Consider the following 25,808-nt stretch of genomic DNA (forward strand, 5'->3'; position numbering starts at 1 on the left):
AAAAACAAATGAGATTTTCTGAAACAGTTCCTCAGGGTAAACTGAAAAATGGTAAAGCTGACAAAATGACATAGCAGCAACACATAAAATGACACACGCAAAACTGGGGTTTTAACTTACTTTATTTAAAGCAATTTCCACAATAGATCTTTTGCATGGTTCATTAATAAACATAAAAATCACCACAGGATCATTGGCAGTATAGGCAAGTGATTAAAACTTTATATACATTTTGGTATAAAGTACAAAGAAATTTGAATTTGGAAGTTAAAAGCAATTAAGAAAAAAAGTACACCTTTATAGATTATTTTTTTATAATAAAGAAAGTTTTTTATACACTGGAACATAACATGAATTGTATTCAAACCTACCAACAGGCCACACACAGCTCTACAATGATCTTCCAAGCAGGTCGCATTATCTGTAAAGCTTTTAGGCTGAAAATGTTTTTTTTTCTTAGATAAGTTGAAACTTCAGCATTCATTTTAATTCCATAATGGCCATAAAATGCAAAGCAACATGAGTCTCAAAAGAACATCAGGCCACGGTGTAAATGTAGATGATACTCAAGTCTACAACATCCATGCATGCATGCGTTTGTGGTAAAGATTGAATTCTCTCTAACTGACTGAACATTCTTGGCCCTCAAATTTCTCAGCCTCGCCCATTTTAAATCACTGTTGTAAAATTTTGCCAAAGGGATGATTTGTATAGATCTGCATTTGAATATCTACGTTTGAATATTAAAAAATATGTCTTCTTTTTCCAGACATTTATCAACAAACTATAGTTGCTGAGACAAACAAAGCCACTATAATGTTTGATGAGAACTCATCTACTGAGAACTGCACTATGTACTTTGCTTCAGGCTCAGCTGTCATTGATCAAACCATCATCATCTCGGTTAAGACACTTAAAAAATTCCAGCACTTTTGATGTACTCCCTTGTGAAACATTGACTTATCTTGATTGACAGACATCGACTGTTTTAAAGCTGGTTTACTCGAACTGGTTGGCTGTCCAGTTTGTGCATGTCTGTATTTGCCTACCCAAACATCAATAGCCTATTTTTCGTGAAGTTTATGACTCTTGTGCTGAAAGCGCTCTTCGTGTAAACTGTATTAGAGATTTAGCAAACGTTTTCTGATGTCAGCATAACTAAAAAATATAATTATGTGCCACAAACTATTTCCTGTACTATGTCCTATAAATTATTTTTTGTATTTCTGTATGTTTGTTTCTGAATGTATTGCAATGCAGTTATGAGGTATTTCATTGTACTTTCTGAGATAGCCTACATGTCTGGACAACCCCTCTGAAACCCAAAAAATGCAGCTTATGTAGGCACTTATTGATTTTTGGAAGTTGGTTAAGAGCTATAATTAATTTCAAGGTCAAATTATTACTTATACACTGTCCAAAAAAGGGTGCAAAAAACTTTTCTGTGGCTGGGGTAGTACTCTCAAAGGTTCATTTTTTCCCCTTTATGGGAATATAATGCATATACAACACAATACCTTTTGGAGTACAATTTTATACCCTAAAGACCTATTGTATACCTTTAAGAACAATTTTGTTCCAGTTAAATTTAAGGGGTACAAAACAGTTAACTGTACATTTAAGGTACACAATAGATCCTTAAGGTACAGTGATGTACCCAAAAAGGGATAGGGCCCGGTTCCCCAAAAGATTCTTATCGCTAAGTAGTTCTTAACCTATTCCTTAACCTCTCTCTTAACTTTATGGCACGATTCCCAAAATGTTTGTACGCTATCTTGTGTAAGTCACACTTTCGTAAGGTTGGTCTGGACCATTCGTAAGCTCTCTCTTAGCGTCAAGACAAGTCAAACTATGGTATGTTGACAATGATTTGTTATGTTATGGACATTTTAAGACTTATAATAAAATATGTTTGCAATGGATACAGGACTAGTTATGCAGTTGACTTTATTTGAACTAATGAATTAAAGACGGCGGTGTTGTCGAAGTTTGTTCCCCATCGAAGTCTGTTTATAGCGTTTTCATCACGTTACATTTATAATTTATATTTAGAAAGATTAAAGATTTGAATTGGCTATACTAAAAAGCAATAATATCATGTATTCTAATAATTCATTAAATATTTCATTTGACAGTTTTATATTGTCTTTTAACATATTATTACATTATAATTTTGTTTGTTTTAAAAATGTTATGTCTGCATGCATAATAAATATAGATTATACATTATACATATAGCCTAATATGATTCATACTTTAAAAATAATTGACTTACCATTAAAAAAAATAAAGATACATTACATAAATGCACACATATACATCTCAGTAGCCATTACAACTTTCAATGTATATAAAGAATAAACATATGATGTGATAAAAATGCCATAAAAACACTACACTACAGGGAAACATGGGGGAACAGCCTTCGACACAACACCGCCCGCGAAGGCGTTTAGTCCATGCCAATTTTTTTATTCGGCAACATTTAAAGGACAAGTTCGGTATTCCAAACCTAAAGCCCTGTTTTCAGACCGTTCACGGTGAAATGGAACGGCCCCGACCGAAACTTCGACACATGCGGCCGCCCCGAGAACCTTCGGGTGCCCGTGCCTCGCCTCACACCTCCACAATGGGTTTAATGTAGGGCCCTATAAAATCGTTTTTATTTTTTCCCAAATTCCGTTTTATGTTTTCTCAAATTCCGTTTTATCCGTTTTAATTTTTGCAAATTCCGTTTTATCTGTTTTAATTTTTGGCAATTATATTTTTTACCCTTTACTGTTATTTTAGTCATAAAAAGAGTGTGCCTTTAATGTTAATGATTAAAATGTAAATGATTTGGGGGAAACTGGATAACAGGATTATTTAATGACTATAAAAGATGCATTTACACACACACGCGCGCGCGCGCACACACAACTCAATTCAATGCATTGTTTAGTGTTGTTGCAGGAGGCTACAACAAGGTGTCAAAGCAGTGGTGCCTTCAGAAGTGCCTTAAACACATCAATCCAGCGGAACGCGATCCATATTTTATACACAATCGCTTGAAATGCATATAACTTTACAAACATGCACAGGATAGTGATCTGACTTAGGACAGCATGAGACCGCGGTAGCTCTTTGCACGTGCGAGCGAAAGAGAGACAGAGAGCGGCGCCATGATGCAGATGATTATATTTTAAATGCGAGGGATAGTTAGTTTGCCTCAGTTCGCTTGAAATGCATAAAACTGAACAAATACATGAGGATTTGTGTTCGCACTTCGGACAGATGCGTGAGCGCGTGCACGTGAGAGAGGTACAGTGAGACAGATGTGGATGAGGGAGTGCATGTATCTTTGCGCTCACCGTGAACAGAGTGTTGACAAAACTTCCAAAATAACAGTTCTCCGGTCACATAAAAGTCATGTGAGACCTGCTCGGAACTAAGTGCTTAGCGTCGAATTTCTTATTTTTTTCGCTGACGAAAGCAGAGTCGTGGAGAGCCGCTTCGCCATGGTTTCAGTGTTTTGGAGGGGGTCTGAAACGACGGGAGGGGGCGTGTCGCCCAGATTTACTTCCCCCGGTCTGCATTTCCCCCAGACATACGTTCGCCTCCCACACAAAAACATAATTTTATTCATAATATATAAAATTCCGCAAAATTCCGTGTTAATACTAGATTCCGTGTTAATTAGCCAATTCCGTGATTCCGTCCGCGATTCCGTGATTGTGGAAATTATAGGGCCCTATTAATGGTGCACTGGAACAATCCTTCCCAAAATGCACCAAACCCTCGTCCACAAAGACGTGAAACCCACCGAGTGGCCAGGGGTGCTCACTGACATGATCACACAAAAATGGCTGCAAGAGATGCTTTCCAACAGCTGTTTTAGCATTCGTTGTTAACTTGTGGACCTTTTTTTCCAAAAGCCTCACACCCGTACATTCTTCCGCTTAGAGCTTGAATAATAGACACTCCAGCCCAGGTGGTGGCGCTAATCCGCCTTTGCCAATTGCAAGAATAGAAACAAAGTTCCTGGCGCGGAGTAATACCGTACCTCACAGCACATCTAATATAAGTCAATGGAGTTGGCAAAAACTACGATAAAACCTGTTGGAATGCGTATTTTGCAGCGATTTTTGTGTGAGCATACCAGTGAACACCCCTGACCACTCGATGAGCCCCACGTCCCTGCAAACGAAAGTTCAATGCCCTCCAGGAAGGATTGTTCCAGTGCACCATTAAACCCATTGTAAAGGTGGGAGGCGAAACACAAACACCCAAAAATTCTCGGGGCAGCCGCACACGTCCAAACCCCAGTCAAAACCGCTCCACCTCACCACAAACAATCCGAAAACAGGGCTCCAAGTGCAAAATACCGAACTTGTCCTTTAAACCCTTTTGACATATTGCCTGACGTGGCTATATTAGAAAAATTTTGCCTCCCAAGACAACTCATTATGGAGCTGATGGACCTTCTCAGAACATATTCTGTATCTACTGTAACTATCTCTCTCTGTTCATTGTAGATAGATTGCTTTTTATTGAAAACATTAACCAATGGCAAGCAAAACCGCATTAAACAGAAGTAACTGCAGCTGCTTGCCAATCAATTCTGATTTTAAAGTACCTTAACATTAGTATAAAAGTGTATTACATAAATTTTAGAAGTGGTTAAAGCCATGTCAAGACGCGGCACAAGTGGCAGAACGGGATAAGGAGGGTGGATGATTAGCGAGGGATACCGGGTTCGTCTACCCGTATTACTGACAATTTGATAATTTAATTAATAGTCTATATTTTACGGATACCTTAAACTATGTTAAAATAAATGTTACTGGAATAATTTAAGTAATGTTCCATTTGTACAGAACGTGTTGTCTTTCTTAATGCCGCAATGGACCTTCGCGTAAAGTGCAAAATCGTTCCCTGACCGATCGATCGCAAATAATTCAGCACCTTCACTTGAGACAGCGCCATTGTTACGTCGAATTTAGAGGCAGCGTGTTAAGAAGCTTCCTAAGGGACGCTTCGGGGAACACACTTAGGAACATAAACAACTTTGGTAAGATATATCTTTTTGAGTCTTCTTAGCACGCTAAGAGTGAGCGTTATCGGGGAACCGGGCCCAGAATTGTATTATGGTTAGCATAAGGTACAAAACGCAACCGTAGGAATTTTTTTTTACTGTTTGTACTTCTTTACTGGCAGTGTATTTACATTTACTACAGTATATGCATTTGACAGAAACTTTTATCCAAAGCGACTTATAATGCATTTAAGGAATACATGTTTTATCAGTATGTGCCTTTTTTAGATCGAACCCATGACCTTTTGTGCTACCTACAGAAATATCCAACACTATCTCATGGCAATTCGTACTTATTTTACAAGGTAACGTTGATATCTTTAATATTGACTGAGATCATGTCAAAGATTAAAATCAGACTCTTGATGATCCAAATTTTAAAATAAGATTATGACTTTAGCCTGCATTTCACAGAAGGGGTCACAAAGATAAAAGAATTATAGCATGTAGTGACCCAAAAGTTTAGTTTTGCACCCTGTTTTTACCCTGTCTACCTGGATTCTTTAATACGGTTTCTTGTACTTTGGGTTCAGCTTTCTCTACATTAACCAACGGTTCAGATAGCATCTTCTCCTGTTTTTTGAGAGTTCCTGTAAGATCAGAAAACAACAATGGCGTCCCTCCCACCTGTCCTTGCATTGGTGTCCCTGTGCTGATCTGGCTCTGCATTAGCATTATACCTTCAGCTGCACCTTCGGGAGGTGAGACAGGGCTAAATCCTAACACTGTTTCCTGTCCCTGCAAATCTGTTTGCATCTGACTATGAGCTCCATCTATCAAATACATTGCCTGCTGTCCTCTACTCAGAGTTGCCTGTGAAATGTTTGGTCCTTGAAGTATCAAACCTTCTGCGCCGGCGTTCCCATTTATTACATACATGCCCTGCGTTGGATTCTCGGCAATGAGGAAGGTGTTTGGTATTTGCTGCTCCACTATGTAGTATAGAGGCTGTTGTTGCACCAGAACAGTCTGACTTGTTGTGGCCATTGGAAGTGTGGCTGATTTGTTGACTGTCTCCTCAACCTTGGTAATAGAGGTTTGTTGTACCTGTTCTGAAGATTTGGTTACTTGGAGAGCGCTACTGGAAACAGAGCTCTGGCTTGTGTGGCTGCTTTGTACAGATTTGACCACTTGCTCAATTTTAGGGGGAGGTACAGATGGCTTTGGAGGAATACATATCTCTGCTAGTGTTAGGAACTTTGAATTCAGGTCGTTGAGGAACTCCAGGTCATCATCAGAATCAGAAAGGCTTAAATGACCAGTAGAGCCGGCAAGTGAGCCTTTGCCCTCATACTCATACATGTGAGGATCTTCCTTCAGATGAAGGTTCTCTGCAACACACCTCGCTTTCTGTGATGAGGAATAAAAAAATGATTAGCTGCCTAATATCATAACGGTGTCCTGGTACTGTTTATAAATGCATCTTTGGAAGTTCACAATGCAGTTTATAAAATAAAATGCTAAGAAAAATGTTTATTAGCATACCTGAGAAAAGTATTCACACAAGAAATCATCTCCCACTGCCATATCCTCATAAATGTCATGTTGTTCATGTGTGATTAATGTTGAGTAGATACCACTGTTGCGTTGACTGGCGACGGTGTTTTGGCGATACGGAAATCTGCTATCCATTTCTGTAAACCCTCCATTGATTTCCTGGTGGAATGTTTGACTGTCATAAGCGACACTTGCATAAACGGGCATGGAGCCTACTTTGGGGAATTTCTTCATATCTTGAAGCAATCGGTTTGGATCTGCTTTAGCTACAGGACTGCTGAGAAGTGGAACCTCCTGTGGTGGGATTACAAAGAAAATCAAGTCCACATTAGAACTGCATGCTGTATAGAAATTCTTTTGTGATGCTTGATTTTCAGATTAGGGTTAGGGGTCCTGTTTTTCTTGATCCCATTTTCAAACTTTAGTTAGTGTGTAATGTTGCTGTGTGAGTGTTAATAATACCTGCAAAGTCATGAAGTTCAAAGTTCACTAAGATGAGGTAAGAACATAATAAAATATTGAAAAACAGTGATGTTTTCCTTTAATAAACAGTGCATGTCTATGGCCGCTAACAAAGTAGTGCAGACTGTAATGTTGGCTAACATTGCCCTGCGTTTCGACTGCATCTGCGTCCAAAATTGCCCTATCACACCAAACAGATGGCGGCCAAGTAGCACGAGATGAGACATCTCTCCATACCAGCAGGTGACAATAGTTTGTCTTTATTACTCAAAACAGGATACCAAAAGAGCTAGGGACTGCAGTGATAAAAAACATAAAGTAGTCTTCGCTAACCTGTTTTACGGAAAGCTCACTCAACCGGACAGATTTGTGATATATTCATATTGTTTAATGACCCATATGGCGAATCACTAAAAAGGCGACGTGACTTACTGTAGCGGATAGGGATGTAACGATACTTCACAGTACGATACTTTGCGATACAAAAAAAAAATGTAATAATTCCACGATATTGCATCGTGCATGATGGGGATATTTATACGATGATGTTCTTTTAATTTTATTCGTTGACCGGTCAACACGTGATCTACTTTGCTCCAGCGTCACCTGTGCTTCACCGCAGTCAGACAGACATCGCTTGAATCACCCGCAGCTTGAACAGAAAATCAGCAACATGACTTCGGTAAAAACAGAAAGTGATATAGATAATGCCCCGTCATCTTTTAAGTCCAACGTCTGGCAGCATTTTGTTTTCATATCACTCGATGGGAATCTTAATCAATTGCATGTCCAGACACGCGCTTCTGTCCGTTCGTTCAGCTGCGCGCAGTGCATACAAAAGTCTGATGATGCCACCCGATTGAGATATCTTATGAAAACATAACAAAACTAAAGTAAGTTTATAAATAATAATGATAATTTTATTTTGTCTCGATCACTATTGGCTCCTGTATCAGAAATGTTTTGTGCAAAGCAGGAAAAGGGAAGCAGAAATGAGAGATGATGAGTTTAAAGTAGTTTTATCCTCACCCAGTCAGGTCTTAAACATTAGAGGAAAAATCTCAAGTAAACCTCTGTCTAAAGAATTGCATTGTTGCTGAAAAAAATCAACATATGTATGTGTTATACTATTATGTATTTTCAGATATGAAATTAATATTTAGTGTATAGCTGTAGGACACATTTGGCAGTAACTATGACTGAGAATATTTAGTTTCTTAAAATAGTGCTATTGTAAAAATAATTTTGTAAAAAATAATTTATTAATCATTGTTACAATTGTAGAAAATATGTTCTCTGCTGTCACTATTTCTAAAACTTTTATGCCATTTATGCCTCCAAACATGTTAACAGTGTTTCATGTTAAGTATAATGAACATGATACTTAAATATTTTTAAATACATGTAGGAATAGTGGGTTAAGCAAAGGACATTGTATATAAGGCTTTCAAAAATGTTATGCCCCTGCTAAGTCCCTTAATTGTAATTTTATGTAAAAATTTCCCTTTTTTCAGTGACAGACCTGCAGTACAGAAGGTTCGGTAAATTGTTAAAATTCTTTATTAAGTTTTATGTACAACAAAAAAGTTACTGAAGTTGTTAATATTATGAAAATTAATCTGAAATGTAAATAACAGTTTACTTTTTTAATTTGCTACAAAAAAACGTGATGTGTATCGTGAGCCAAGCATCGAGATACAGATCGAACCGTGAGCTTAGTGTATCGTTACACCCCTAGTAGCGGACTGTACTAGAACACACTGAAAAAATTACGTCAGACGATGCTCAAAACCTACCCGACTGCTGATCTTCGGGCGTTGGTTTGGTGTGTACATAGCTTAGAAGTGAGCTCATTTTGTCAGGCTTTTTTAACAATGAGCAGATCAGTGTTTGAGATGCAATGCAATAACGTTTCACGGTCACTTGACTTTGTTGGTGCAGTCACATGACTTTTTGGATGCGCATCTAGAACTGTATTCGGTATTGTGTTCGTCATAATATTTAACTTTTTCTAAGCACATCCACATTTCCATCCAGCATTTTCATGCAATATTTAACTTTTTTTTTTTTTTTTACATATAATTATGTGGATCGAAAGCCGGTTATTGAAACACTTGTTTACCTTGTCTTCTCCCTTGCCTTCAGTGTGATATACGATGAGATATTCTTTAGCTTCAAAGGGCAATTCTGCAAATTCACTTGACCCACACTGGCAGAAGATCACGAGCAAAGGAACCACTGAAATAACAGGAGACATATTAATTTGTGTTAGGCTTGTGGTATCAGAATAACTGAGACCCAGTAAAATCATTTTATAAGCTCAGTGTTCTGTCCTGTGTGTTTTATATAATGAAAGCAATGGGACATGGTGATTTTTCAAACTGACAGTTTAGCTCGAAACATGGAGAAATTGGTAATTGGCGTACCAGCCAGGATATCAATTCCGAAACTACCTCCACAAGGTGGTCTAAGTTTGTTTTCCCTGAGTCTGTGTTGTGATTTGTGTGAATGTGAAAGCAGCTCACACTCGGGTACACAATCATCCAGTAAGTAAAGTAACCTGCGTATGTGTTTTGGCCAATGATGACGATCATTAGTTTTCACAACACATGATTGGTAAAATGAAAACTGATGAATTTCCGCATTCCAATGCACATATGCACAGCTGTCACTCTCTCTGCTGTGGATGATAACACCAAAATATGAAACAACAAATAATATGTTGAGTCACGTTGTGCTGGTGATGACATAAGATTGACGCAAGTATACCAGGGTTGATGGAATCGAGTGAGTGTTACAGCCTGGTTGTTATCACAGAATCCTGACAGGGTGACCATCATGAAGGGATTTATTTGCAATAACAACCAACATTATCTGGCTTATTATATGGCTACTTGCCACATGAGGTAATATATGGACATGAAATATTGACCTTAGAAATGATGGTAACAAACCTTCCATTAGTAAAAAACATTTCCTAGTGGCTTGAAGCCAAGATGCATTCAAACTTGTTTAAAGTTCAGACAAAAAGAACATGCATTTGGTTTAAGTCCACAAGGCGGCCTCCAGGCAGTTATTTCAGTCATGCCAAACTAAAGTCCTATCTGAATGGTAAGACACATATCTCTAAAATAGCTGGCAAAATATAACAACATAATTGACCACCAATTAAACCTAACATCAAATGTATCATAACTTTAGTTTCCTTAACTCAAATTGCGCTTAAAAACACCTTTCTTCAAGGTTGTTTCAGTTTTTGCACATGTTTACAGGTCAAGTGCCTCACACGACTCTATCCCTCAAACACTCCTTCCCCAAAGAACTGTCAGTCTTTATTGATTGATGATTGGTTGCTTTACCTGGAAGGCGGGACTTCCATCGCCAGATCGGCCAAATTGAGCATGGCAATGTCTTCTATTCATAGCAATTGCTTTATCTTGTTATATCTAATATCTTCTAATAGCCAATCAGAATCAAGCATTCCAGAGCGCTTTATAAAAATATATATAAAACAAGCCAGATAAATGTGTGTGTATGTGTGTGTTAACTCACGTAGGAGTAAACATGCACCAATTAGGATATATCCAATTGCTGGTGCTCCTATTCTGACTGAAGATCCATGCTGTAAAGCTGATCTTGGTGCACAGGAGCCTGTTTTCTCACAGCTGCACACTTCTACCTCAAACTTTTGGATGTCTTCACAGGCAAGACCCTTAGCATCAGAGATCTTAACTGTCAATGTATAGATGCCTGGCCACAGAGACTCGCTTGTGTGAAATCTCACTGATGTCTCTGTAGAGAAAAACTTGGGTTAGTCTTCTTGATTAAAACTTTTTTGTGTAGTGTATATTGTTTGCTGCCACATAACATTATAACATAAAAGCTATTAATGACACCAAACGTAATAAAGATTTTAAACAGGTGTCCTGAACATTTTCCCTGTCTACTTCTGGTTAGAAAACAGCTGCCTACTAGTCCCACCACTGTTGAAAGCAATGTTGCTGTGTTGGGCTGGTCAGGATGCTTAAGCAGGTATTTTAATAACATCACAGATTTTGGAAAAAATCAACCTTTGAACATATAGATGCATATAATGCTGGAATTGAAAAAGTAGTTTAAAGGCACAATATGTAATTTTTGTCGCTAGTGGTCACTAAACAACAACAACAGAGTAGCTTGATGAAAGAGCGTGGAACAATGGCAGTTGTAGTCTTTACTTTCACTGATGTACAGTATCTTAAGAATAAAGAGTTTTGAATAAATCTTGCGATACTTTAATGTCACATGCTGATCGATCTGTGCAGTTCCATATAAAGTCAAACACATCTATGGTTTATATGGCAGCAAATGCAGACACTTAGGATAACCAGACATGAGACTATTGAACTACTGAAGCGAACTAATAAACTGGGGTGGAATTTAAAGGTCACGTTCTTCTTGATCCCATTTTTTAAACCCTAGTTAGTGTGTAATGTTGCTGTTAGAGCATAAATAATACCTGCAAAATGATAAAGCTCAAAGTTCACTGCCAGGTGATATATTTTCTTTAACAGAAGTCCCTTTCCAAAGGCTACAACGAACGGCCAGTTTGGACTATCCTCTATTTCACAGTTGAATGACATCAAAGCAAGAGTGTTTGACTAAGCTTCGCCCACGTGAATACGACAAATGACACTACTAAGCTAAGCTGCTGTCAAATCACAACACACTAAACAAACTACACAATCAGAACTCCTTACGTATGTCTGAAAGAGGGACTAGAACAAGGAAGACATCAGCCCGTTTTAAGGACAGTGAAAATGGCGCTATAGACATAAGTTGTGTGATTGTTTGGGATTTTTTGATATTTTAATCTAAAATTAAATCTAAAAAATAAAAATCTAACATATTGTGCCTTTAACATATAAAATGTATACATGTTAAAGATTTTACTTTTAGGATAGAAATGTTGGTGATGGGTTTTTTTTTACCATTTATAGGCACCATCTCCCACTTCCCCACAGTCTCTTCTTCTATTAGAACAAACTTGTAAGGTGCAGCATTGGGATAAACATCCTCATCGAAAGCAGTCACATTCACCACTTTATTATCATCACAAACTTGCTCATAGGTGCTGGTCAATGTAGGACAGTGATCATTTGTGTCCTCCACCTTTAAAGCTATTGTCCCAGTAGCGGTTTTAGGTGGCACATCTACAAATGCAAAAAGGATAGATATTAGTAGTAGATTTAAAACAAAGATTCTCAACTTTTAACAAAAAGTGTCCACGGAACTAGACAAGAACTAAAAGTTCTCAACCTTCCGGCCACTACCGGAAGCTAGTTATTATGGTTTATAAAGTTTTAAATATGGATATTTTTCTTACAACGTCGCATTGATTAACCTCAGAAGGCCTTTACTAACCCCCTGGAGCCACGCGGATTATGTCTTTGAAGGATGGATACACTTCATGGACCCTGTTTCAACCATTATAAAGCTTGGAAAACAGAACATTTTTTAAAAATTACTTAATTTGAATGTGTGAAAAATACAAATTAATCCATGATTACCCCAAAATTACTTCTGCTTACTTACCCTCAAGCCATCCGAAACGTATGGGTTAATTTAGGGGTAATCATAGGGTAATTTAGATTTTTTTGCTAAACTGCTGCTTTATTGGATTTAAACCATTTTCTCATTTGTTTTTAATTTTACATCTCCTGAGCATTTTTAGGAAAAACATCGCAGATGATACTTTAATGCAACACAACTGAGAACTCCATCAGTATTATGAAAGAACAACATCTGAGCAATAAACATTTCTTCTGGGACAGGGAACAATTATTTTTATCACATTTATGATTACACATTGCACAATTATCTGAAGCAAGAGTCTCCAACATTGTTCTTGGAGGGCACGTGTCCTGCATATTTTAGTTCTGATACTACTCCAACACACCTGCTTCTAATTGATAGGTAGCCCTGAACAACTTGATTAGCAGGTTTAGGTGTGTTTGATCGGGGTTGGAACTGAAATCTGCCAGACAGGTGCCCCCCATCATGCCCCCCTCCAGGAAGCAGGTTGGAGACCCATGATCTAAAAGACTACTTTCATCTCCAACACTTTATACACCTTAGTGCATGTAGAAACTTGGGGAAAGTCTTATTAGTTACTGTGATGTTCTTGCCTTGAGTCATGCAGAGAATTTTTGCAAGATATGTTCCATTGACCAATAACTTGGACTCTCGATCAGGAATTTTTGTCAGTTTAATCTCAGCTGTTGCCTCATCGACAGTTATCCAGTTATCCGGATCATGGCCTTTAGCATACCTGTTTCATTCATGATAGAAACAATGACATGAAATGTATTTGCTAAAGACTAAGATTTCTATAGATAATAAGATAACAATCTGCAATACTTATAAATACCCTTCATTACCTTGTAAAACTGTGATTTAACACTCACCTTACATTGTCAGCTGGCTCTCCTGTGTCACCATCCAAAGCAGCATATGTTCCCAGCACTTTTGGAATATCATTATTTTCTGGATCCTCTGACACAGGGAAGTCTTTCACAGAAGGTGAGAAGACAGGGCCATCGGGTACGTTGTTGACCGCAATCTTAACTGGATAACCTTTCCCACCCGATTCAGGTTTGGAGCCAGGTTTTGACCCAGGTTTAACGCCTGGCTGGACACCAGGCTTGGTTCCAGGCTTAATTCCAGGTTTGAGCCCAGTATCAGGTTTAATCCCGATACCACCACCTGCATCTACTCCAGCACCCAGATCCGCTCCAGCACCCAGATCCACTCCAGCACCCAGATCCACTCCAGCACCCAGATCCAGTCCAGCACCCAGATCCAGTCCAGCACCCAGATCCAGTCCAGCATCTACTCCAGCCCCTACACCTAACCCCAGCCCTACACCTGCTCCTACTCCTAAACCCAACCCAGCTCCAATCCCTGTGCCTGCTCCAGCCCCCACTCCATCTTTGTCCAGATTAACATCGAGCTCCAAAGCACTTCCGTTTATAAAAGGAGCTACATTAGAAATAACTAAATTGAGGTCCAATTCTTTCATCTTTTCGAAATCAACAGGCTGCAAACAGTATGTGCGTTGTCATGGTTAAGAAAAAGAAGTCAAAAGAGAAATAAACATATGTCTTTTTAAAGAAGATCCATAAAAATTTAGTATTAGGATCATAACATAATATTAAAAGGGCTAAAGTCATTTACCTTGACAAGTTTGAGAATCCCTTCATTCGTTTTAGGGTCTGTTTCAATAGTGAAAATATTGTCTTCATTTCCTTTTTGAATATCGAAAACCGCCAGCCAATTATCAGTGAATTCCAGATCTTTGTCAAGCGCTTTAATTCTCATGACGACCACATCAACCACACCCTCATCCACACTGCCTGAATACTGATGTGAAAAATATAACAATTACATTCATTCATTGACTGATGCTTACACCCAAAGCAACTTGCAGTCTAAATGTGTGCTTTCTGGGAATCAAACCTGTGACTTTGGTGTTGCTTTACTAGTTTGGCTACAGGAAACTATATATACACAGACCTACTTCATATTCTTTTTAAAGCTTGCATGCAGATTTGATAATTAATATTTAACCTCACCGCGTCTTTCTCAAGAGTGGGGACGTTGTCATTTATGTCCAAAACCTGAATTTGAACTGTGCCGGTTCCTGTGTTGCCAGATGGTAGGCCATTCATATCAACTCCTTGAACTACTAACGTATAGCTGTCATGTCTCTGCAAGAGAAAATTTAAATAGTTAATATTACATTTTACATCAAATGATTTCTGATATCATTAATGGTGAACATTTTCAGTTTCCGTTACCTCTCGATCCAGGGTTTTTTCCTTCACGTAGACTTTTCCAGTTTCTTTGTCAATGGTGAACAAGAAACCAGATTCGGCAGGTGTTTGTTGTACTATACTGTAGGCTATTTTGGAATTGATAGTGCCTGGCTCATCTGCATCAAATGCTTTTATCTGCATGACAGGCGTTCCTGTTGTTTCATAAGAAACATGTAGTTAAATGTCAATAGAAAATGTACTATTTTATGAATTGTTAAAGAGCTGGACATTAGTGGTAGAACAACAACATGGCGTTTGGCAGTGGTATAGTGCTATGGCAACATAGGGAGAAACCCTTGCACATTGATCATTTTTAGGTTTAGATATTCTAAGCAGTCTTTCACTTACTCACTGTTCGCTAAATATTAAAACAGGAGAATTATTTAAATATATTGTACATAACCATTTATAGTGTTTTACCACTGCATGTATGACTAGGATCGGCTTGGCTTACTTTACTTTGGCTCAGTTTGCTTTTTTATTGCAGTTTAGAACCACTATATATATATAATATATATATATGGTTAACTATATAGTTATATAATTCGAAAACAGCAAACAGCCAGCCAGTTATATAGTTATTTATTTAACCACTATCATTATAGTTGCGTCATCTCTACTGTTGTGACAATCATCATAAATGCGACACAAACAAACACAAACAGAGGATGGAGCATATCAATGTAATTATGTACTTGATTCTCAGCTTTTGGATGTTTTTTACAGGTAAAAGGGATTTGTTGAACTTGAGGACAGATGGCGACCAGTGTTGGGGAAAGTTACTTTTAAAAGTAATGCATTACAATATTAAGTTACTACCAAAAAAGTAACTAATTGCGTTACTTAGTTACTTTTTATGAAAACCCTGCTGAAAAAAAACAATAAAACCATTACAGGAAATTTTAATGGTTTCCATTAAAATACCAATAGGAACCATTAGCTTTTACCATTAAAACCACTACACTGTAGTGTGTTTTGGGCCATATTCCATTAGAACCAATACATATTCCATTAGAACCAATAAAACCAATACATACCATTAGAGACCAACAAGACCAATACACTTTAGTGTGTTTTGGGCCATATTCCATTAGAACCAATAAAATTCCCAATTAAACCATTAGAATTTTCTGTAATGGACTTATTGTTGTTTTCAATGCTTATGTTACTTTTTAATTACTTTTGCGTTACTTTTTCTTGGCTGAAGTTTGATCTCTTTCAATCCTTGCAGGTGTTTTTTACAACTGAAATGTTCTGAATTCAGAAATTGCATATTTAAAGCAACACTAAAGAGTTTTTGCTCTTTGCGCCCCCTACAGGTTGGAGGCGGAATTGTCCATTACCACTGTCGTAAATAATTTAGCCTACTGTAGCAAAGCTGGCTCTGATTAGATTGTAGGTCTGCCGTAAAGCAAGTTTTTGTAGTTTTCACTCAAACTACAGGATCGCGACCCGACGGTTGGAAACTTCTTTAGTGCCGTTTTGGCCGATAGAGGGCTGCAAAGCGAATGTGAAAGTGCCGTTCACCCTGTTTCGAGTGGATGAATGACTGAAGCTTTTTTGGAAACGTTATTTTAAGGTCAAAAAACTCTTTAGTGTTGCTTTAATAACAAAAATGTCGAGCTTTGTCCTGCCATCTCAGTTTCTAAATCAAACAGTTCCCAAACAGGCATGTACACACAGAGTGCATAATGTGACTACGTTTAGTTTAATTCAGTACATATTTTTTTATCAAATTAATTAAACTATAAAAGTAATTACTTTTTTGAAAAAGTAACTCAAATTTTAATGTGTGCATTTAAAAAGTAATGCGTTACTCGTTCCTTCAGAAAAGTAATATTATTAAGTAATGCACGTTACTTGTAATGCGTTACACCCAACACTGATGATGACGACATCACTTGGTTTGCTCGAAATAGCACTAGGCTAAGCTTATCTTGCATTTAGCAGTGATGCTGGTAGTGACAATTCTCTCTCACTAATCAGCAATCTGCAATGTTTACACATCACGTTTGGGTTTCGGCATGGCTTGCTTGGACCCTAAGGTAGTACTAAAAAGTACCTGGTACTAAGTATTGTACGCACTGGAAAATTCCCAAAAGTTAGCCGTACCAAGTCATGCAGTGGAAAAACGCCATTAGAGACACTGGGCAAGGTAATTTTGTACCTAAAATTATTCTTATTTAAATTGACATGATTAATTAATCAATTTGACATTTAACATGGACATAAATGATTGTTTATACAACTTTGTTGTGCTTTTGCTTCTGAACACAAGGACCATTGAGCCACACCTACGTTCTTTGTCATTACTAATTTTCAGGTAGGTCGTTGGGCAAATGTCACAATAATATTTATGAGCCAAGTCTTGATTTTCATTCTTGTATGTGTCTACACATGTGGTAGTCTATGACAGTCTTTCAGTTTTGCAGACCAAAAGCTATGGGGTGGTGAATTCCCAAAAATGAAAGTTTGTCATTTACTCACCTTCATATTCCTCTAAACCTTTCTGTTGAACACAAAAGAAGAAACTTTTTGATAAATGAAGGTAAGCACACAGTTGACGGTACCCATTGGGTTAGTATTTGTTTATCCTACTTTAAAAGTCAATAGGTACCTTCAACTGTGTGTTTATCATCATTTATCAAAATATCATCTTTTGTGTTCACAGAATAAAGCAACTTAGAGAAGTTTAGAGAGTAAATTATGAGAGATTTATTTTTTGGTGGGGGAGAACTATACCTTTAACACATTTGGTGCTAAGATAATTTTGTATATGTATATATTGACATTATTAGATCTGTGCTGATATTCTTCCAGCTGGAATATGGCACAGTCATGACTCATGACCAATGATTTGCAAGTCTTTGGTTTTCGGGGTAAGGGCATTCTTACTTTAGAGACCATTTGAAAAAATGTGTAGTGCAGAATGAGTCCTTAAGATTTTTGGTTATTTTCCATGAAGAAAAGAAACATCCATACATACACATATCAACAGACATTGTTAGACAAAACTGATGTGAACTTACCAATCTTGCTGCTTTCCTTTACAGAGCCCTTTTGTAATCTGAATATTGGTGGATTGTCATTCTGATCCTCAACTTTAATCTTCAGCTCAATTTTGTCCTCTGCTATTGTTCCATTATGAAACGTTGCTGTGCCCGTCAGCTACAGAAGAGATCAGTAAGAAAATGCATTTAAATAAGAGAGCATTTAGACAATAAGGCTTGATGATGTATGCAGCCTTCAAATGCAACCTCCGGAGGCTACAGCCTTCTGATTGAGACACAACCATAGTGGACATTAATTGGTTGCACTTGAGTGCGCTCATTCAACCCCACAATGCACCACAATAATGAGTGAACATCCAATGTACAGCTAGCTACTACTCGGTTTTGGCTAGAGGGGATACAGCTACGGCTAAACATGTTTACGGTTTAGCGTTAGGTTTGGGGGTAGGATTATGATGAAAACAGTGCTCATCCGGTGAGATTTCATGAGATCGTGGCCATAGCTGTATCCCTTCTAACCACAACCCCGCTACTGTCATAAGTTCACACAAGTCACCTTGATGCATCCTCGATAAAATGGGCGGATTAAGAACACATCCAGGGATGTTATGTGAACTTGGCTTGATGCGAACTTGGAATTGGAACAGTAATTGGGCCGCGACTGATGACGTTTTACAAGTCTACAGGAACACAATAGCCTACAGACAAGAACGCATATTGAGAAATGGCAATTGACTTTGACAGCAAAATGGTAGCCCAGAGAAACGCATTTGGAGCACCTATGTGATAACTATTCCCATATTTGAAAACTACAACACTAATTTCTTGCTAGAAATGTGATTAAAAGGTGTAAAAAGTGAAAATAGAACTTTATTTACACTAAATCTGTGCTCCAGCTGCTTCTTGGTCGCCATTTTATTTTTTCGAACTTGACCAGGGCAAGCTCAATCCATCACATTCCCCGCACACGCCCAAGCACAGAATGTGGGACAAGACAACAAGGTAGCCGTTTCTCAATGTCAAGGATACTTCCTTGGTATGACTAGTCCTTATAAGTCACTTCCTTCAGAGGCTAGGCGAGGCTCCTTTTAAGCATTCGGAGAACACGTTAAATGGAACAGGCTAGCAAGTGCACGTCATTACGTCATTGCGTGATTGAAAGGTGTGCTTTCAGTGCTGCGCGCATAGGATTGTGGGTGATTTCAGCGCGTGAAGAGCGTGAAGGATACAAATTTGCATCCTTTCCTGTATATGGGATATTTCTCGAACGAAGGACTCAGTCCTTGGCTGAAATTTCAAGGATCCTCGACATTGGAACAGTCCTTCGACGGACGTCGATGACGTAGCATCCTCGAAATTCTAGCTTCCAAGGATCCTTCCTTGACATTGAGAAACGGTGGGTGTCTCAGGAGACAGGAAGTAAACCTAACATTGGATTCAGACGTGCCTTGTCATCATCCTTCCGAAGGCGGCAGTTTGGAGCTTTCAGATGTGGTCTTTAGTCATTGAATGGAAGAAATCATTTTGAACGACTAATTTACCCATGTATTTTCACATACTTAATTAATACGTTTTTATACAGGTGTTTTTTTTAGTTATTTTACAAAGATAAACTGTATTTTAAAATAATATTACTGTATAAATACAGAGCAATTTAATAAAATAACTAATAAAAGTCGTATATTTACAGGGATTGATCTGAAAAGTATTTATAACAAAAAAGTGAAAAGTTTTATAACAATTATTAACAGTAATATTCTGTAATTTAATGAATTAGGACTGTAAAAGATTCTCTGTATTTTTACGGTTTTTGTATGTGATTTTGAAAAACATTTTTTTACCGTAATTTGACAGAATTTCTCTGGCAACTTTGCTGCCAGAGATTTACCGTTTTTTTACAGATTTTTTTTTACAGTGTAATTTATGCGTTTTATTTTTATTTGACCAGTATATTTAAAATAAGTGCCTCAAAGCTGCACTCCATGCCTATATATTTTTTATAAAACATAAGCACAAATCAGTTAAGCAAGTACATAAATAATCAGTGTACTTTCCTTGCCATGATTTACAATGATTTTAAGATAGTGATTTATTCTAGTCTTATGTCATCCTCTGAATAAACTGTTTATTGACATTTGAAGAGCTTAGATGCGAAACTTTCTTAGATGCGTCTGACATGTTTTTCTGTAAATGAGCATTTATACTCTTTATGGATTCTGCCAAACAAAACTGTATTTCTGAATGCCCTGAGGCCAGGATTAAGCGGATTTTAAGTGAAAGTATTTGAAAATATAGTATGCGCCGAAAGCATTCAGTTAATATCATGATCTCATTGTTGACAGATCTGGCATTTAGCTGCTTTTACATCTGAGCTCCTCATTTATTGTTTTAAAACCACCAGAAGCAATAAATGAAGCAAACCCTTCACTAAAGTACTTTTCTTACTGTTACTGTTACTAATGCATAGGCTATCCACAAATTAATAAATGTAGCGTGTTACTAGCCACATCTGCATGTATTTTTGAGCAGACTAAAGATACGACTTACATTGTATAAATCTGTTTTCTCTCTGTCTAGCAAGCCAGTGAGTCGAACAAAGCCAGTCTCAGGATTGATAACAAACAAATTGTAGGGTGGCTTGTCAGCACCATGTCCTGTAAGTTTGTACTCCAGCTGCCGCGCGTGAAGATCTTTGTCAGACCGGATCTAGAAAACAGCAAGACAATGATAACATTTAATACCTTTTGAGATCACATTCTCAGTGGTGGGCCTAACAAATCTGGGAAACCATTTTTGGCTGGATGATCCCATCACCTTTCGGTTTTACAACAGCATCTTTGTAGTGGAGAAAGGTGATAAAAACATAAGAAAGAAATCGTTTTCTTAAAAAACTTGACTGAGTTTTGTTGAAGAACCAAATATGGTTTTCTAGCACCTTCTTTTTTTAAGAATGTATGTAGGTGGAAAAGTGACGCTTCTGCAACCAGTAGATCCAGTTGTCATCAAGTTATTTAAAATGAAAAGTCAAACAACAGAAGATTTGCTTAAGGACGCCTTTAGGCTATGTACAGGTTTTTATTGCCTTTTTTGCATTTGGATTTTTTGTACAAAGGTAAAAACGCATTCACTTACTTTTGCAACAAACTCCTCTTTTCTGTAGTCAACATTTTCAAACAGTTTTGTTGGTGGAAGAATCCACTCGCGCTTCCTTCGCTTAGATCTGGTGCTTGATGCCTAAAGAATTGAAATGAATTTTTACACATTACACATTTCTTAATTTACATGATGATATGTTTCAAAATGATGTTATTTAGAGAAAAATCAACCTTTGAGCTGAAATCATACTGTATACGAGTATTACACTTTTGTGGTCTTGTCTCTGTTATGTCAACAGTTTGTGTTTTGGCAACTATTTGAAGGGCCTTAGGTCTTTGTTCTAGTGTCCTAACATACGTGTTCTTTACAGAATGTGTGTAAATACTTCTGTGAGCTATATGTAATCTTTCTGACAGCACATCAGCTATGTCACGCACAGCATGTGTCCATAAGAATGAATGGCGTTCATTAAAGTGGGTTAAATGTGCTACAATACTCAAGCACACTGTCAGAAAAACATAGAAATGGTCCACTGCTGGTACCCTTTCAAAGGTACACATATGCACCTAAAGGGGCAGTTTCCCGGACAGGGTTTAGATCCAAGACTAGGCCTTAGTTATATTATATTTGGACATTCAAGTCGTTTTTACAAACAAACCTTACAAAATTCGATACTGGGGTGCATCTTGAGACAAAACAATGTCACTATGTGTCAAGTTTTTAAATTTAGGCAGATCAAATATGCATTTCAGTCTAGGACTAGGGTATAAGCCCTTCCGGAAACCACCCCATAGAGTTCACCTTGGTACCTCAGAGGTATACAGGTGCCAAAGAGTGCATATTAGTACCTCAAATGTATACATATTAGTACCAAATCAACATGATCTCATGGCAAGATGTGTCATAGTCACGCAAAGTTTGATTAATTTATTCGTGTCCATGGCACGAAATTCAACTTTTTATAATGCTCTGAGCACAAATGTCTTTTTCGTGTCACTCGCACAAATTTCTATAAATAGTTTTTCTGGTCATTTTATGTATTGTTTTCTCATGGTTTTTTCCTATTTTCTTGCCATTGTCGCTTGGGGTTGGGGTTAGATTTGGGTTAGAAGGTACTTTTATGCATTGGTTTCTTCATGTTTTTCTTCCGCTTGTAAAACTATTCTCGCCTGTAGTTGGGGTTAGAGTTGGGGTTTGGGTTAGGATGTCTAAAAATGTAACAGTAAGTGATTCTAACCCCAAGCGTTAATGGTAAGAAAATAGGAAAAACCAATGAGAAAACAATACATAAAATGAAAAGAAAAGAAAAAGAAAGTTGTGCTACCGACACAAAAAAACTTTATAGAAATTTGAGTTACATGAAAAAAACATTTGCGCTCAAGGCACAAAAAAACGTAATTTAGGATGCAAATAAATCAAATTAATTTATCCTGTGAGTCTGTACCAAATATATATATGTACCTAAATGGTACATATAAGAGCCTTTATGAAGACTACTGCCCCAGTAATAGCTTAGGACCATTTTTCAAAAAAAAATTGATCGTGCAGGTAACATACATTCCTGGAAAAAAAGGTACAAACGTCGTCACTGGGACGGTACCTTTTAATAGGGTACTAATATGTAATATTTCAGTACAGATATATACTTTTAAGGTACCAATATGTTCTTTATAGGTACACAAGTGTACTGCTGTAGTTGCTGTAGTTATGCAGGTGTTTGCCAGTAACTTACTGTAGATTTAAATGTATGTTATTTACTGGCAACAGTTTGTTCAAAGTTAAATGAACATTAAATATGAACAGGTCTTCATCTTTACAGAATAAAACTATTTAAAAAAAATTATTCTACAGTAAGTTTCTGGCGAAAAGCTGCTAGTAATACTGTAATTTCTACAGAAAGTTTGCACAGTGTACCGCCTTACTTTTGTACCTTCTTGTAACTTTTTTTTACCACGTTTGTATATATCTGTAACAAAAACGTGACTGTGTCTGTGAAAATCAGGATAAAGTCTTGTAATGTAATTATGAGATAATTAATTTCACATTAATTTCATTTTTTGATGTGGACTTGTCAGTCAGTATTTGAAATATCTATTTTTAATATTTTTATATTATATTTTCACAGAATGTTCTTCACATTATATAGGATGATTTTTCGTAAAAAAAAAAAAAACATGAAATCACAAAAACATAACTTTAGCTGTGTTTTCACAAGCAAGGTCACAATTGTTATCATCAGCTACTTTACTGGCCTCCTTATACCTTAATATTTAAAAAGGCCCAAAAGTTTACCTCTTACATAAAAAAAAAAAAAAATCAATCTATAACATTTACAATTTTAAACATTTGTAATGACTCATTAAATTAGATTTATTTCCCCAACAGTCACCATTCTTTAAAATGTATTAGACTTGGCCCCGAAGACCAAATGATAAATGCTCTCTCATTTGTAAGTCACTTTGGAAATATGTTATGCGTTTGGATGAATAAGTATCTGCTAAATTAATATATACATTATATACTTTATTAATATACATTAATTGAATCCAGTGGCCTGTTTCAAATTTTTATGTAACTGTTTTGTAAGTTACTATAAACTGAATAAGTACAAAATTTGAGAGTAATTCCTCCTTTTCGTCTGTCTATCTACCACAAGGACGTCCTGCTACTGTTGCACCAAGCACAGGTTTAAACCTGAGACGATGCTGCCCACAGGCATTTCTTAATATTATAATAAAAAAGTGGTACATACCTCTGCCTGCCAATGCTTAAAATAGGCCACATCAATTAGATTTCTAGTATTAAACTCATCTTACCTCGATCTGGTGCTTGCTTGCTCAAATGAATGTATTTACACGCAAGACAAAATATTGTATAAAACTGTAGTCTCATATGTTTAGAAGCCATAAAAAGATCAAAGGGTTTTTGATGAAGATGATGAATTAGTTTAGCTTGAGACATACAGTACACAAAACAAGAGTATTGATCACTTTTTGGCTTTACCCGTAAATATGCATTCTTCCAAACACCTGATGCTGTCACTTACCACAATCCTGCAAACCAGCAGAACCAAGCATATTCTTGCTATCCAAACTGGAGACATGTGAGCTAACGGCTGAATAAATCATCCAGTTCTCCTATTTTCTGTCCTTTCTTTCTCACGGTCGTGACCTATTGAGCAGAGCTGTTTTCGTGTGGAGGGTTAAAATGGGGGCTAGGTACTGTTTGGGAGGGGCTTGTAAAACAGCACTTGATCTCGTGCACACCCAGGTGTGAGAACTTACTTTTGTGAAGGAGCCCCCTACCACACCTTTTTTTCTCTCCTTATATGCAAAACCAGTAGTTTTGAACCATAATAACTGAACAAATAGTGAGTGGCTTTAGGGTATTGTGTGATTCAGAAAAGTTTGCATGGGCGTATAAGTATCTCAGAAAAAAGAGTTGGATATGAATTCAATGGCGTCCAAATTATTTACATGAGACTTTTGTCATGCTTAAAACATTTATAAAATATGTAAATAGTAAATAAAAAATAGTAACTTAAGTTTCATTTGCAAACATTGACTTTGTTTTTGAATGTTATATGTATTGTTTTTGTCATTTGAAATCTGTCATTTTGTCATATTTCTGTCGTTTTTGTGAAACGCTTACTGTGGTTGTGTTTGTGGTACAATGTCACTTGATTGGATTTTGTTGTTTTAAAATGCAAAGTGGTTTTCGACAGCTTAGTAGATATTTTAAGAGCTTTACCTTTGAGAAACCTGTGTTAGGTTTTCCTCAAAATAGAGCTTGCAAAATATATAATCATTCCACACCACTAGATGGAGCCAATGATAAAATATCACTCAAGTCAAAAGCATGATCTTTATTGCTTTTATGACAGTGAAGTGTGAATACAGTATACATTTATATAAGTTATTTTATGTACATAACTATGCAATTCAATACACAAATTTATTGTGCACTAGAATACATCACTATTTTACCTGTTTAGTAGGCTATGTAATGCTACATTACTAATGTAATGCACAATTCAAATGTTACACTCTTTTTGTTTTATAATTTTCTTTTTTAAGGCTCATTTCTATTTACTAAATGTCCTATAGTCTTAGAAAAAGTATTTACATGTTTTACTAGAGTACAATCTATTTATGAGAACAATTTGCAATAATACTTTATTTTCTACATTCTACACTGCTGAAAAATAAGGTACAAAAGCTGTCACTGGGGCAGTACCCTTAAAAAGGGTCACATAATATGCACAATTTTGGTACAGATTTGGTACCAATTTGTGCCTTTGTGGTACTAATATGCACCCTTTAGGTACAAATGTACATTTTCTAAAGGTACCACCCCAGCCCATATGGGAAGAAATATATTTTCAAATATAATTTGAAATATATTCCAAAATATACAAAAAAAAAATCAAAAATTTGTTTAAACATTTTCTGTATATTTTGAAATAATTTAAAAATAAATTTAAAATCATTTATATTCACGTTGAATGAAAAATATATATTTCGGCATGAGGAAGTGACTGCTATGAACCTTTATTTATGAGAGTGCTTTACTATAATTTCCTGATATTTGTTTTCTTTTTTTACTGCTCTCTGAAACAATGCAACATTTTAAAAAATTCAATATAAATAAACATTTTTATTAAAGTTTAAAAAAGCTGCAATTTTTGTCAATAACCCATGGCAAGATATGTGATATCTTCATAAAACATGCATGTAAAGAAAATCCAATCCCGATGCGTCTTCATGAATACCATATATAGCAGTTCAGGCTGTATTATATAATTCACAAAAC

At 36.7% G+C, this 25,808-nt stretch overlaps 1 protein-coding gene across 1 annotated transcript; it reads right to left on the reverse strand.

Annotated features, from left to right (window-relative positions):
* Positions 1-104: 104 nt before the first annotated feature.
* Positions 105-24,414, reverse strand: LOC129430044 (desmoglein-2.1). The gene is made up of 14 exons (XM_055187049.2): positions 24,043-24,414; positions 21,033-21,134; positions 20,448-20,606; positions 17,919-18,057; positions 14,872-15,041; positions 14,647-14,781; positions 14,249-14,434; positions 13,480-14,111; positions 13,201-13,343; positions 12,004-12,225; positions 10,586-10,825; positions 9,156-9,271; positions 6,560-6,865; positions 105-6,424 (listed from the first exon to the last, which is right to left on the reverse strand). Exons 1-14 carry the CDS (start codon positions 24,097-24,099, stop codon positions 5,537-5,539), a joined length of 3,495 nt encoding a protein of 1,164 aa, XP_055043024.2. The 5' UTR covers positions 24,100-24,414; the 3' UTR covers positions 105-5,536.
* Positions 24,415-25,808: the final 1,394 nt, after the last annotated feature.

The sequence above is a fragment of the Misgurnus anguillicaudatus genome, chromosome 18 (genome assembly GCF_027580225.2).
Source record: "Misgurnus anguillicaudatus chromosome 18, ASM2758022v2, whole genome shotgun sequence".
NCBI classification, from domain to species: domain Eukaryota; kingdom Metazoa; phylum Chordata; class Actinopteri; order Cypriniformes; family Cobitidae; genus Misgurnus; species Misgurnus anguillicaudatus.